The 15,831-nt window shown below is 35.5% G+C and overlaps 1 protein-coding gene across 3 annotated transcripts in view; it reads left to right on the top strand.

Annotated features, from left to right (window-relative positions):
- Positions 1-15,145, top strand: part of LOC134798901 (myogenesis-regulating glycosidase) — a 63,024-nt gene extending 47,879 nt beyond the window's left edge. For 2 of the 3 annotated variants that reach the window (XM_063771289.1, XM_063771290.1), the window contains 8 exons: positions 8,768-8,900; positions 9,380-9,511; positions 9,836-9,926; positions 10,115-10,291; positions 10,613-11,830; positions 12,108-12,292; positions 12,741-12,918; positions 13,484-15,145. In XM_063771289.1, coding sequence (XP_063627359.1) covers positions 8,768-8,900; positions 9,380-9,511; positions 9,836-9,926; positions 10,115-10,291; positions 10,613-11,830; positions 12,108-12,292; positions 12,741-12,918; positions 13,484-13,623 — 2,254 coding nt within the window. In that variant the 3' untranslated portion in view covers positions 13,624-15,145. Of the gene's footprint in view, positions 1-3,645; positions 3,675-8,767; positions 8,901-9,379; positions 9,512-9,835; positions 9,927-10,114; positions 10,292-10,612; positions 11,831-12,107; positions 12,293-12,740; positions 12,919-13,483 lie in introns of those variants that run through there. The other variant, XM_063771291.1, reaches the window with a different exon arrangement.
- The last annotated feature ends 686 nt before the right edge of the window (positions 15,146-15,831 follow it).

Below are 15,831 nucleotides of genomic sequence, written 5' to 3'. Positions count from 1 at the left end.
ATTTTGAACTATAAATTAGGAGGTTTCAAGGCACATAATATTATGGAGATATTTTTAACCGTCCTTCAAAGAAAACCTCTTTGCACAGCAGAATACTGTATTGGTGTGCAATTCGTGTTTAAATAAAAAAATAATAATGTATAAATATTTAAAATAAGACTCCTTAACTCAAAAAATCTTTTAAAGTTAAGATTAGTAGTTAAGCTTAATATTATATAATGTGATTTTTTACTGAAATAAACAGTTTAAATTTTTTTTTAGATAGGTTAGCTTAGGATTTAACTGATCGTTCAAATACCAGCCTATAGGTAGGTAATATTCTGCACATAAAGCCATACGTGTTCAAAATAAATCCATGAGAATGACTACGAATGCCGGCGTTTTTTCTGTGGTCTTTTCTGCTCTACTCTGCGGCGTGTAATCTCAAGGGACATTTAATAAGGAAGCGCGGCGAGCGATGACCCGCGCGCATTGCGAAATCTTTGCCCCTTGCACTCGCTTCCAGACCTCAAATGCCTAGCAACAACTGTAGTCTATCATCCTTGAGAGAAGGGATTTGAGACTTTAAGACGCTGTGAGTTCAGGTCCTCGCGGCCTACACTGAGCGGATTGCCGTACGTGCCCGGGTTCGCGGATACCTATCATTGTTTTTGAATTGTTATTTTTAATACCTACCATATAAAGCAATTGTTTTTGTTTGATCAAAAATACAGTAGGCAACACAACTGAGTCGCTTAACTTCAAACTCGGGTAAATCCATATGTCAGATTATGAAAAGGGCAGATATTTGCTGAGAGGGACGAATGGATTTACCCGTTAAGCGACACAATTTTAGTAGCAGTTTTCATGTTAATAGGTTATGTTTAAATAATGTTTTTTTTTTCTATCGAGCGAAAGTTGTTTAAAATCAGGTTTCCAATCGATTTAATTATTAGAGAAGCCTTAAAGATAGAAAATTTCGGCAACCGTATTATATGATCTAAAAAAGTGCTATAATTTTACAAAAACGCTGCTAACTGAAGCCATTATTGCAGCTTAATCTAAAAATGTTATAGTTCATTTTAATATAATATATGCCAAAAATATTCGTTTTCACATATATTTAAAGCAAATTATTTATTCATCGCGAAGAATGACAGACATCCGGCTAACTATGTCGTATTATTATTTAATCATATACTTAGTTAGCAGACAACGCGAGAGGCGGTATTGATGCAAAAAAAAACATAATATCCCAACTAGCAAATTATGTCGTTAACCGTTAACTAATTTTGTTATTATTCGCCCAGTGCGTCTCACTTGCGCCAATACATCTAGTAATGTACTTACGAGCGAAATGAATGAATGAATTAATGATGCTTTTATTCGAAACACACATACACAACAACATTAAAATGCACGCAGGCATGATAATTAATCACATCATTTAGATAGAGTCCGACCAAGCTAACTATGCAGCGATTTTGATAGCACAGTGTGCAAGTGTTATTTTAAATAAAAATCTTCTATGAAATGATGACGTCAGATTTTGATGTCAGAAATGTCAGAATGTAAGTTTGAATGGCGTCTAGCAGACATCAGACTAACGTCAAATATGATTAAAATAAGATTTATTTAATATCCGTAATTGAAATTGAAATCTTTATTGTCATATTGTGAGTTACAATGATTTTAAAATTATGTTAAGGTAGAATCATCACAATCAACCGCGATGCGGAGTACAATGTTAATACTAAAACTAATCTTACAGCTAAATACTTATACAAATATCATGCCATTAAGTACATGTGATACGAATAAAATGATGGGTAATATGTCAATGAGTAAATTAATAAATATTACTATTCGTACCTATAGAAGTTTATAGTTTATTCTAGATGTTTGAAAATTCCGAACAATATTCGATTTAACCTCAATTCAACGCAAATGTTTTATTTACCTCAGTCCGTCGGTCAGGCTAACGACATTTACATCGAATAGTAATTAGCTGCCGCCCGAGCGAAGCGATACTGCTACAAAAAAAGCGTAAACACCATTGCGATATCTAGTTTTAACCGACTTCAAATAAAGGAGGAGGTTGTAAATTCGAATTTTTAGGGTTCCGTACCCAAAGGGTAAAACGAGACCCTATTACTAAGACTCCGCTGTCCTTCCGTCTGCCCGTCTGCCTGTCCGTATGTCTGTCACCAGGCTGTATCTCATGAACCGTGATAGCTAGGCAGTTGAAATTTTCACAGATGATGTATTTCTTTTGCCGCTATAACAACAAATACTAAAAACAGAATATAATAAATATTTAAGTGGGGCTCCCATTCAACAAACGTGATTTTTTATGCCGTTTTTTGCATAATGGTACGGAACCTTTGGTGCGCGAGTCCGACTCGCACTTGGCCGGTTTTTTGTATGTTTGTTACCTGAGAACTCAGTCATTTGTGAAAAATAAGATTACCCTTTAAAAACGACTACAAAATAGATTAAATAAATACATACCATCCGTATAAATGCGGTAGCAACTGATATGACTGTTATACAGATCAATCCAAATGGGTCAATATGGAGAAGTCAGAAACTATGAGAGATAGCGAAATCTGTTCTTAGGAACCATGGCTTCGATTTTAGATTTAATAAGAATGGCATTCAATTTTTTTTTAAAGTTATTCATACATAACCAGGAATCGAACTTATACAAAGTCTCTGTAAACAATGTTAGGTATAAATGGCGAGCATTAAGTTATTAAGGGCCAGTTGCACCAACCACATTTGACAGACTGATCAACGTCAGCCGGCGCGCCCCGGCGCTTTACTATAAAACTTTCCATACATACAAATTTAGCGAACTCTTTAACGATTCGAACAGTTTGGTGCAACCGACCCTAAGTGTTCCATTTTCAAAATTTAAATAAATTGGCACGCCCGCTATACGAATGCGTTCTAATTTTAAATAAACGCATTTTTAATGCATAATATCGATGGCAATAAGATATGCATAAGTGGTCTATTCAGAGAAATGATTCATATTAATGACAACATTTTGCAAATTATTTAAATTGTGTGCATTTCAGTCTAATGTTTACACAAGATTTCATAGCAAAATTTGGTCCTTATACTTTCACGATCAATTATACAAACAAATACTACACGCGATTACATAAAGATTAAAGAATATTCACCAGGTTCAATTCCCGGTTATGTATGAGAGTTTAAAAAAAAATTTGAATGTCATTATTATTAAATCTAAAATCGAGGCCATGGTTCCTAAGAACAAATTTCGCAATCTATCATAGTTTCTGACTTCTCCATACTGACCCATTTGAATTGATCATCCTGTATACTGTATAATAAATAATTATGTTTAGGTACACAACTTGAATGTAGGATAAGTATAATTCTATCAAAGATCGCACTCTGTTTGTGCGTGCGTGCCATACGTAGAAGCACGCAAGATTTGCTCAGTCTGTCGCGACGCACATTGACATACTGCCGCGGTCGCTAAGTTGTGCACATAATAAAATAGACAACTGAACTTTCTGTTTACGTAAGCTTTAAAATTTTACTGAAGACAAGTGCGAGTGAACATTTTGTAAATTTTTGTTTTTGTATATTTTCTGTGTAAGTGTGATTTAATTTGGTTTACATTACAACAACAATGATGATGATAATATGATAAGTGAAAGGTTCAGTATTTATTTTTAGTATTTTTATTTGTTAAAAATATTTTTATTTTTATTTGTTAAAAAAAAACAATTTATTTCGATAAAAACTATAAAAAGTGCGTAAGTAAGTCTATTTTACATATGTTACATATGTATGTGTGCAGAATCTTTATAATGAGTTTATGTGCGGGGTCACTAAACTCGCGTTAGCTCAGTAAGTCCACATACCTACTCATTCACTTTATGTTTATAGTTGGTTCTAGAGCTGTTTTTAAATGTTATAAACAACTACAATAAGCAAATTAATTGAAAAATATACCTATATATAATTTATTATAGCGACATTTAATTTATTTATTTTTATTGAACACTTTATAAATATTATTTATTTATTTAATAAAAATATATATATTTATTTTTAACTTTATAAAAAAATACATAATATATTTATTTTAAACTTTATTGCACATAAAAAAGCTTACAACAGGCGGACTTAATGCCGCTATAGGCATAAATATAAATAGTTACCAAATTAACAATGTTGATTTAGCTGTGAAATTAATTTTCAGCGTAACTATCATATCATGTACCGACGTAAATAAACAAATCACATCGGTAATTGAAAAATTTACGTCCATGCAATGGCCGTATGGTCAAAATTGACAGTATTTTTTTTCTTTCTAAGATGCTCTATGATGTAACTAAAAATAAATAAATTTAAATGTGATAGAACCAGTACCGTCTTTACCATAAGGTCACACGGGGCCCGTGCCCAGGGCCCCCATCCTCAGGGGGCCCCGAAGAACAGACAGTAACAGTATATTTGATTACCCATAATAAGTAGAAGATCATAGTAGAATTTTTTTTATATTTAATTAGCTTTCTTTACTTTCCAAAAGGGCCCCAAATTCTTATGTGCCCAAGGGCCCCAGTATAGTTTAAGCCGGCCCTGGATAGAGCAGTTACATTGAACCCATCTGAAGAGCGCCAACCCAAATCTCTATATTAATATTCAATTAAATCCAGTTCGTACCTAACTGTAAATGTAAATACCAAACGATAATTAAATATAGTTACAATTACATTTATTGAGATTAGTTCGAAAACGTATTGATTGCACGCATTGGAGCACGACTTGCAGATTAAATTGCATCTGCTCTATATACAGGGCGGCTAAACAATAAGTGCATTCCCGTTGCCAGTGAGGTTTTGGGATTATACTGAGCAACTTTTACTATAATGGGACCAACCCCGAAAAAGCGAAAAAAAAATTTGGCGGTTTCATACATTTTGGCTAGTCCATTTTCTATGGGAAGGTAAATTTCTTTTTCGCGATTTCGGGGTTGGTTCCATAGTAAAAGTTGATCAGTATAATCCCAAAACCTCACTGGCAATGTAAATGCACTTATTTTTTAGCCACCCTGTATGTATTATTTTATTTAATACTAATGTAATGTCAATAATGTTCAAGAATAACTTTAACCATTTAACTCGTTTCCTATGCAATTTAATTTTGAATATTGTACCCAAGATTATTACAAACTAAATATTTTAGTGTTGTGTATTATGGCCCGATTCGCATTTTGATCCAAGTGTCATAATGAAATTATATTAAATAAATTGTGTCAGGACTGTTAGTAAGCACTAAATTGCGTCAGGACTGATAGTAATACACTAATACATAATGCTACTGAATACATAACTATACCTAAAAATCCAATAAGTGTGTAAAATAAAAACCTCATTAAAGTATATACTAAAAAACCGGCCAAGTGCGAGTCGGACTCATGCACGAAGGTTTCCATAACATTACGCAAAAAACGGCAAAAAAATCACGTTTGTTGTATGTGAGCCCCACTTAAATCTTTATTTTATTCTGTTTTTAGTATTTGTTGTTATAGCGGCAACAGAAATACATCATCTGTGAAAATTTCAACTGCCTAGCTTTCGGTTCCATGAGACGGAGCCTGGTGACAGACAGACGGACAGCGAAGTCTTAGTTAAAAGGGTCCCGTTTTTACCCTTTGGGTACGGAACCCTAAAAATAATGTCAATAACGTCATACCATGTGACGTCGCCCTTTTCCCAGCAACGTCAGAACAGGTTCCGAAACCGGATTTTCGCTTGTTTGTTTACATTTCGCGAACCCACCAAACCGGTTGGATATCAAGACTATATTTTACTTGCTTTTCCTTATCGCTTGTACCTATGAGTCCATTTTTTAGGATATCATACGTACCTACGGTCTATTCGAACGTATAATTTGTTGTGTGATGTCATTCTTTTTTCATTCGCTCGTGTACGAGCCAATTTAATACACGTATGAAATGAAGAAAATTCACGCGTGAATGATAATAAAATGATATCGATTTGATATCGGAATTTAAGTTCGCATTGGCCTCCTTATACGGACAGACAAGATGACATAATTTTTGGTTACATTCTTCATTATCATTTTTAATCGTCGTTATCTGCATTTACTTGTCTGTTCTGTTGTTTTGCTCTAGTGACTTATTTGAGGGAAATAGAGTATTTTTTTCTCAAATTAGTAAGTTAAAAGTACCACTGTTCGACGCGGTCCCAGTACATGTCATCTTGAAACTTAAGGCATTGTCAATAGAGGTGACAGCAAGGTGTCATCTATTGGGCATTAGCATGTCGAGCACTAGTACGTTTACCTTTATAAAAATAAAATGAACCTTATCATTTCTACCAGCTCTGAAATTAAAAAAGTAGTTTCGTAACCATGCACATATCTAAAGGAAGAGATTTATTTACTTTACAAATAAATACCTTAAGAATACGATCACTTACTTATATTAATCTCTTATTTTTATCTACTTAATGTTAACAATAACAAATCAGACACGACACACGACTATTTTTCTCCCAAAAAACAAAACGTTTTAGGCGCCAATGTAATTTCTCATAAATAATGACTTTTTGATACGAATATAACATACAGTTTACTATGCTGAATACATTGCCCTATTAACTGGAGATAATATTATCTTTATAACTGTTCTATTTGTTAATGACTCTAGTGATTGAGCTGCATACAATATTTGCTACCAAGTAGGTAATAGTCATGTAAGCCTGACCTGTAATTTATATTATCAATAAAATATGAGTATGAGTATGAGTATGAGTATGAGTATGAGTATAACTTATAGGTTATTAAACAATAATAGGGATGTTTCCTGTACTTAAAATAAATTATTTCAAACCGTGCACGAAATAAAGCACTGGATAATTATTAGAAAAACATAGATAGCAGCTATTTTTTTTTAAACACAATTTGTATTTAATAAATCGGATTGAAATATAAAAAGTAGGTGAGTTTACCGTGACGTCACTATATTTGTTTTCATATAAATTTCATACTAAAAAATCGTTTTGACAGTTCTAAAAAAGAAGCTGATTTGACTAGTAGGAATGTAGCCTATTAGAAATGGCATTGATGTGGTGTTTAAAAGGCTATAAGTATGAATTTATTAGGCTATGGATGCTTGCAGCTAAAGATTACGCTCCTGTTGCAAAAATATTGCTTGATTTGCTTTCAGGGTTCTGCGTGCTGCGGCAAAACTTTATGCTTGCTGTCGCAAATGGAACTTTTGAATCCTCTCAATTACCTAAATTCAATTCAATTCAAAATTTATTACGGAAATTGATAGGTGAATCGTCTGTTTCCCGCAGCGTGTAGCATTTTACAGTGCCTTTTGGTACAATAATGTAACCTTAATCATAGAGAAATATAGTAAGCATAGAGTGCTCACTCCATACATCTGTTTTGGTACCAAAATGACTATTATTTTCGTAGTCGACATCTAGCATCAAGTAGCGGAATTATCAGTACCGCTACTTGATACGAGATCTCTCGAGTGTCGCGACTCGTGAAAATTGTATTGAACAACAATTTACCACTAATATTAAAGCAGAAGGAGTTCAAAATAGACTTCCGGTTTATTCGGTTATGATATTAGCTAGAAATTGTTGAGCATTAGACTTTTTGGTCGTCGCAATATCTATTGTCAAGTATCAGTACCTACTGATAATTCCGCTACTCGATGCTAGATGTCGACTACGAATATAATAGTCGTTTTGGTACCAAAACTGATGTATGGAGTGAGCACTCTATGTATTTTTTTCTCTATGCCTTAATACTTATATCTCGTAATAAAGTGTGATAACCGGCCTCCTGACCTTGGCCGGTGTCTGGAAACTGGAAACGTAATGAGGAAGCTGACACTACATGTGGAAGTGCCGTCCTTTCTGCAATCTTATTTTAGCGCGCTTTGTTCTTCTTTGGATATAGAGATATTTTGTTAGATAGAAAATGGATATGAAGTATCGTCGCGTGTGTTTTGTGTGTGTTGAACAGTATTAGATTAGATTAATTTATTTCTTATTGGAAATTACATGGTATTTAACAATGTCACAATGTTTCCAAATAACATGAATTCACAAAAAGATCGTCAGATTGTAAACAGCAATACATTAAAATAATTAAGAATGAAGTAGAAAATATAAAACAATCATAATAAAAATTAAAAGTAAAAGTCAATTACAGTAAAATAAAATGTCAGAGAATGTCAGAGCATAATAAACATACTAAATACAATGTTTAAAAAATTACCTATGTATGTCAAAATATAAACTATGTCAAAAAATTATCTTTGCAGAGTATAAAGCGGTCAAAACGGTTTTCTAACGCTGTTTTTTAATTAAGTACCTACCTACTTAAGTATTTGTTTATTTTCTCTATTTTGTTGTCAACCAATATCAATAAAAACATAACTAAAGTAATACATATTCAAAACTGAATTCAATTTAAAATTACAATGCCAATTTGCCTTTTACGACCCATCAGAAAAAAAAAGTAAATAACTGTCCAGGCGGCCTAGCCAAGGTGTCAATCGCTTGCGCTTTGCTATCGAATCGCTTTGTGTCTCTCTATCACTCTTCCATATTAGTGTGACAGTGACAGTTGCGTTTCGTTCGCTACGGAGCGTTAGCGATTGGCATGTTGTCTACGGGGCCTGTTAACCGGTAGATAGATTTGTTTATAGGTACTTCTTTTCAAATGTTGTTAACTTAAATGTTTTTGTCGACAGAGCACCGCTCCGCTCCCCACGCCGCAAGCGCCGCGGACGCAGCGAATTCAGCATGGACGACGATGACTACTCACCGAACAACTCTGTCGTATCCGTCAACTCATTGGCTAGTCTGCTACGGGAAAAGTTGCAAGTAAGTTTGGCTTATTTGTGTTAGCATGGCCACTAATCCTGTGCTGGAAGCGTCGGTATTCAACATATATGAAGGTAAATGTTTTACTCAGCAACTTAGTTTTCATTAATTTCGACGACCGGTCTGGCTTAGTGGGTAGAGTTAGACCGTAAAAAGTCTGCAGCGATTTTGATAGCCCACGCAGTGTAAGTGTAATTTTAAACGTCAAACTTCTATGAAATTATGACGTATAAATAACACTTATACTGCGTGGGCTATCAAATCCGCTGCAGACTTTTATTGGTGCGACTATAGTGACCCTGCCTGTGAAGCCGATGGTCCTGTGTTCGAATCCCGGTAAGGGCATCTATTTGTGTGATGAGGATTAGCACAGATATTTGTTCCTGAGTCATGTTTTCTAAAGATAATGGCCACCGTGCCAATTAATTTATACTAATCTATTTTCCTTTTTCTCTTCTGACTGAATATTTCTTTTCCAGAGCATCCCTCAAAAGATCCGCAAGAAGCCGACCGACTACAAGCTCCGCGCGTTCGTCGGTCTCATGTTCTTAGCTGTTGTGTTCTTTGTCGGCTTCGCGTACGTGCTGTACCATCAGCAGGCTAGTAGCCAGGTAGATATTTGTCTGTTTCTCTTAAGGCACCACAACCCATGACAGTGGTCCAATTATACTAATCCTTTAATTTCATTTATTTATTTATTTAATTGCACAAACTTTATCACACGAAATCCAAAAATACTTGGATTGTTTCTACCCACTACATCCTTGAAGTCTCTATTCATTTTTTGCTTCAAATCGCATTCTAAAATGCCGTTTAGAATTCCATGTAATATCAAGATCACTATAAACAACATGTTCTTTCTATAAGTATCACGGTTCTAGTATTGAAGAAGTATAAGTAGACTTAGTGGTGTATTAAAAATATTATACTTTCAGGCATACTTCGACGCAGTGCAATTCAACGAGCCGAAGAGGTTGCTGAGAATTCATAGTGCTGATGACAATGAGATACTCAGGGCTAGTCTTGGTAAGTCACACTTATAATTTCATCACTTAGGCTCTAGCCAACTATCATTATTTTCCTGGAAATTGTCATACATGATGTAGACAGGACTTTGCTGATATGACCTCGATTTGGGTCGCAATCATCAACAGAAGTTCCTTCCGAGAAGGACGGATTATTTCAAAGATTTTAATGGTGTGTCTTTCTTTTAGCGGTAAATTTACCAGCCAAGCAGAAGGCGTTCCCCTGCCTACCAGCGCACCGTCGTGTAGGCTCCGAGTGTCTCGAATGGCAACAGTCCGCTCGCTTCTACCTCAAGTGCCTGCCCCACGACCCTGGCTTAGATAACACTACGTGCTACTCGGTTGAGTGGCAGGCGCTTCGTCATGGTAAGATAGATAGAATTTTGTTAGTTTCCATTAGCAGGCATAACATAATAGAACATATAAAATTTTAAATTACAAGTGATCACAAAACCGCAATCAGTTAGTAAATTTAAAGTTGTCACTTCTGTTTTAGATATTTAGGAATTACAAATTAAGCATATTCGTAAAGTTTGCTATCGAAACATTTTCTACGGCAAAGGTTTTGAAAGCATAAATCACATGACCGATTATTTTTATGACTGTTTTTAGACTAAATTATTTAGCAAGGGAAACAGCATTTTCACGGATTCAGTAAAAGAGTCTTCATTGTTTTACTATTTTCAGACGTCTATCCCACCGACTGCTTTGACTGGAGCGAAACGAAAACCAACTGGTACGGCGGTGGACAAGCGTCCAACCTCTCTTGGCCTCTCAACAACGGAACCATTGACTACACTCCCTTTATCACCGGGAACATACAGAAATCACAGTTTGGAAACGTCCTCACCAGATACCTTATCAACTCTAAAGGTGCAGCCGTCATTATTGACGAAGAAACTCCATTACATATCGCAATCAATAAAGGAATCAAACAAATATGCATCAAAGCACAGCATGATAACTTCGCATACGCCAACAAACTCACAGAATTCCCTGAGATGAAGTACAACATATGCACTTCAAGAGACATGAAATCGTTGCATTCTTCAATACATAATCACCAAAGAGCGCCTTTGTGGGATGGTCTCAAACCAGCAGATATGATGACCTTGGAGTCTTTGATAACTGAACCAGTCTGGCAAATAGCGCCAAGGTTCAAGCATGAACTGCAAGCAGAAACCATTTCAAAATACACCGAAGATGTTATTAATCTAGGCTTCCTAAAACAAGGGCATGTTTTGATCAACGAATATTGGCAGAACGAGATAGGTGATCTAACTGTCGATACGAGTAGATTTGAAACCTTAAATATAACTGTAGATAAACTACATAGAAGAGGTTTTAAAGTAGCGTTCACGATCCAGCCCTTCATAAGCACGGAGAGTAAGAATTTCGCTGAATGTGTGCAAAAGAGACTGTTAGTTAGTGAGCGAGAAAGCGATAGGAGAATACCAGCCTTAACCAGATTTAAATCTTTAGCGAGCGCTGGCATGCTAGACATAACTAATAACAGAACAGTTCCATGGTTCACGGAAAAGATTCAAGCTGTTATAGACAAATATCACATTGATTCCTTCTACTTAGACCTAGGTACAGCCTACGATATGCCAATGTACTATCAATGTGAAAAGCGATTGATTAACCCTGATCAATACAAGACCATTTTCACGAAGACTTTTGAGAAATCACTAAACATAATCGGAGTGTCAGGTGCCGTGTCGCTACCGAGACCGCCGATCTTTGTGTCACTACCGCCTTTTGAGTCGACTTGGGAAGCGTTACGCTCGGTCATACCGACGATGCTGACTTATGGCATTAGTGGGTATCCGTTCATCATGCCTGGAGCTGTGGGTGGAGACATCTACTGGCCGGGTAGCGAACAGTTCCTGCCTTCTTCTAAAGGTACTTACTTTGATTTCATCATCACCCTTCTTATTTCTATTTTAAAAGATACACAGTGAAAGGAATAGGTACTTTGTGAAACTACTTACATGTAACGATATTAGGCTTATTATGAATGTTTCTCCATGGAACCTAAAACATTTAATTGGCTTGATTTCTTCTCATTTCCCCAATTTTATAGCTAATCTTTGCAGTTGTCTTATTTTACCTTGTCATCCATATCATCATAATAATTTCACCTATTTCTGTCTGATTAGAAACCTTTGATTTTTTCCAGGATTATTAGAGTCAAACGCAACAAGCACAGAAACCAAGAAGCTTCCAGAAGTGGAATTATACATGCGCTGGCTACAGATGGCGACGTTCTTGCCCGTGATGAAGTTCACACATCTTCCCAGCAAGTACAATGATGAGAAGGTGTTGGAGATGGCGAAGAACTTGACCACGCTTAGGCAGAAGACGGTAAGAAGACATACAGAAGACAGAAATTATTCATAAAATTATTCATAAACCTGTGTTAAACTTTCTAATAAACAAACAAGTCATTTTGACAAAATTATAGGGATTAATAATTAGCAACGGTTTGTTAAATTTGACAGACGTTATTCACACCCAGTATATTGTGATCCTGATCAACAATCTTCCCCCAATTCGATTATGGTACAGAGCGGTCGCACTAGTAAAACAACTCAAAGCAACTCATAACAAAATTGAATTAGAGATGTGTATCCATAAAAAACTAAGGTCGTTGATATAGTCCAGATAGTTTCGAAACTTAAGTGGCATTGTAAGGGAAATATTGCTCGTAAAACCGGTGGCACCGAACTTTCATGACTTCATAGGCTTCAATTTAATATTATGTACGATAAACATAAATAGGCACATTAATATTATCTATTCCCTTTTCCAGATAACCCCTCTCCTCCTAAAATACAAACGCGAAGCTCTAGAAGAAGGTTTACCTCTAATTAGACCTCTATGGCTGGTGACCGGTGGTGACCCCTTGCTGGTGGTAAAGGACGAGTTCGCGATCGGAGACGACATCGTGGTGGCTCCCGTTCTTTATCCGGGACAGACTACTAGAGAAGGTAATATGTAGTAATTTTCTTTTAGAGAAAGCCAAATTCCTAGAACATAGGACATCTTTTTCCGAAGGTACTCTAAATCACACAACGTTTTCTCCTACTGCTTTCTGCCTTCCAAAATAGAGTTGGACACGCAGTGCCAGTGTTACGCCATAATTTCATAGAAGTTTGACGTTTAAAATAACACCTGCACTGCGTGTGCTGTCAAAATCTCTGCAGACTTTTCTTGGTCTAATTCTAGTTGTCTTTCATTTTAGGAATAATACGTTAGAAGCTTTTATTTTCAATACGTGCGTATAGAATATTCGTTTCTACAGCCCATACTGAATGAGTTGTCATTGTTTTATTACAGAATTCCTATGACCATCGGTTATTAAATCAGACCTATTTGAAAGAATTTTTTTAACCTGTTCCCGATGTCCGATTAAGCTGGAATTTTGAATACATGTCATACATGTTAACTATTACTACATATCAGGCTTGATGGAGATCACAGGATCTCTGGAATGTTTGAACTTTCTTTTTTTTTGTTACTTTCTTGGATTCTAAATTCTTTCTTGGTTTTCAGTATACCTCCCAGCGGGCCTTTGGGAAGACGGTATCGACGGCTCCATGCGCAAGGGCAGCCGCTGGATGCACGAGTATCGAGTACCTATCAACCGCGTCGCCTACTTCAAACGGTTACCCAGCGATTTGCGTTTTCGGTAGCCCTATTTAAAGACAACTGATTGCAGCCTTTATGCTGTTAAAATAAGGTTTATTTTTGTCAGTTTAGAGACCCCACACACTAGTGTCTTTTGAGTTTCACTCGTAGTTGCGCCAACGTTGCGTCGAGCAGCAGCCATAGAGTTAGAGTTGACTAGACGCCGTCACTCGCGAGACGCTAGTGTAAGGGCTATTTTAACAACTACTTGCGTTGAGTTGACTTTACTTCGCGACAGTAAGCTTTACATTGGTCAGTCTATACAAAGCTGTTAGATACAAGAGTACAGAGTGAGATTTAAGTGCGTTTTTTGTCAATTATTGACGACCTCGTTGTGCTTTTCTTCGCTATACTGCAACTTGAACAGCACTTTGTGAGATATGTCAGTGTCAAATGTGACGTTTCTTCAAATAAAAACGTCACTTTTCACACTGACACATTTAATCTATATCGTTTCTAGATCTTTTAATTGACGTATCTTAAAGTACGAATCGGGCCGATTGAAAGATGTTGATGTCTCATCTCCTACACTGCCAATTGTGTAAAAATGAAATGCAATGCTCTTGTATTGCATAATCAAAGTAATTTATATCTATTTATATTTATAATCCTCAAAGTAATTTGTATTACTTAATTAGGTTCTTGTAATTTACCTCTTTCTGTACTTTCATTTAAATTGACTTACACAAAAATTTAAACTCTATTAAGGTAAGTTATGCCCATGTTGACAATTTAAAATATCGATCATATTGATTACTAAATTGTTACGAGTTGATACACGATTAGCTGTATAATAGGGTCATTGCGTCAATTAACCGTCCAGTGCCTGTTTCCGTCCACTTGGAGTAGTTGCCACAAATATTTATTGTGTATAATTAGAAGAATTTTAAGAATTCAAGAATTGCGTATAATTTCAATATATAGGTAGGTCGCAGACGTAGGGGTCTGATTGTTTTATATTAAAATTATACACAATTCTTTGTGGCAACTACGCCTAAGTGGACGGAAACAGGCACTGGACGGTGAACTGACGCAATGACCATATATATAGTTCGCTCAAGATTAAGGCTACAAATCGGCATGGACACACCTCGCTTTAAACAAGACAAAGACGTGGCAAGACACTATTGACAATGGCAATTAATATTAAATAAGTCCGTCCACAACGAATGATATTCGACAAATTATTCGTGTCACCCTGTAAGTTGTGGTAGGTACCTACTTGAGGGGTAGGTATTCTATTTTTAAAATCTGTTAAGGTTTTAATAATGATACGATACAATCGCCTGCGCCTATTCGTCCGCGCGAAATTCACTGCGAGTTGTTTCATGATAGTTATGACAGTAGTTATTGTTGTTATCAAATTGTTATGACATAACAATAACAAATCAAGGTGAGAATTTTAACTTTAATTAGTCAACAGTCGTACTTGTCACGTTACTACCTTCGTCGTTGTATTGGGGGTTAGCATATTTGATAGTCATAAGATTTTTTCGATCATATTCTTCTGTATCTTCTAGTCTTTATTCACTGTTAGCATTTGTGCCATTTATTTGATGACTTTCTAAGACGAAAATAACATATGTGACGTTATCTATGAAAAGGGACCTTATTGTCGATGGCGCTTAACGGTGCGCCGATATAAATACAATGCCGCGCGACGCTGTGCTGCGTAAGCGCCATCGACAATATGGTCCCTTTTCATAGATAATACCCCATATTTCGCTCCCAAACTCATTCTGGCATAATAGTATAAAATTATAACAGTTATTATTATGTAAACTGTTATTCAAGTTCCAAATACGATATAATAGAATTACACACTCAAATACAATGAGGAACATTTATTCAACGAGTTATTATAGGTAACATTATGTAATAAGAATAACATTCTTTTACTTCATTGTTTCGAGGAATGTTCTATTATTGCGGTATCTTAACAAACATCTGTTTTTTTTTTACTTTTTGTAATAGTTATGGTCCATTTTGAAAATATTTATTGATCATTATTTGTATTTCTTTTATAAAAATCATATTTATGTTAATTTTATAAACATTATCTCTTGTAATAGATGTTTATTAGTGACCTAAGAATATGTATACAAATATGTATAAGTTATATAATAGTAGGTTCACACATTCCAATCATAACATTCCTCATATTTTAAATATTTTATTGAGATGAGTTATGATTTAGATGTTCATGATAAATA

Source organism: Cydia splendana, chromosome 17, assembly GCF_910591565.1.
Source record: "Cydia splendana chromosome 17, ilCydSple1.2, whole genome shotgun sequence".
NCBI lineage: Eukaryota > Metazoa > Arthropoda > Insecta > Lepidoptera > Tortricidae > Cydia > Cydia splendana.
Note: the sequence above shows the minus strand (reverse complement) of the source record. Positions and strands in the feature narration are given on the sequence as shown.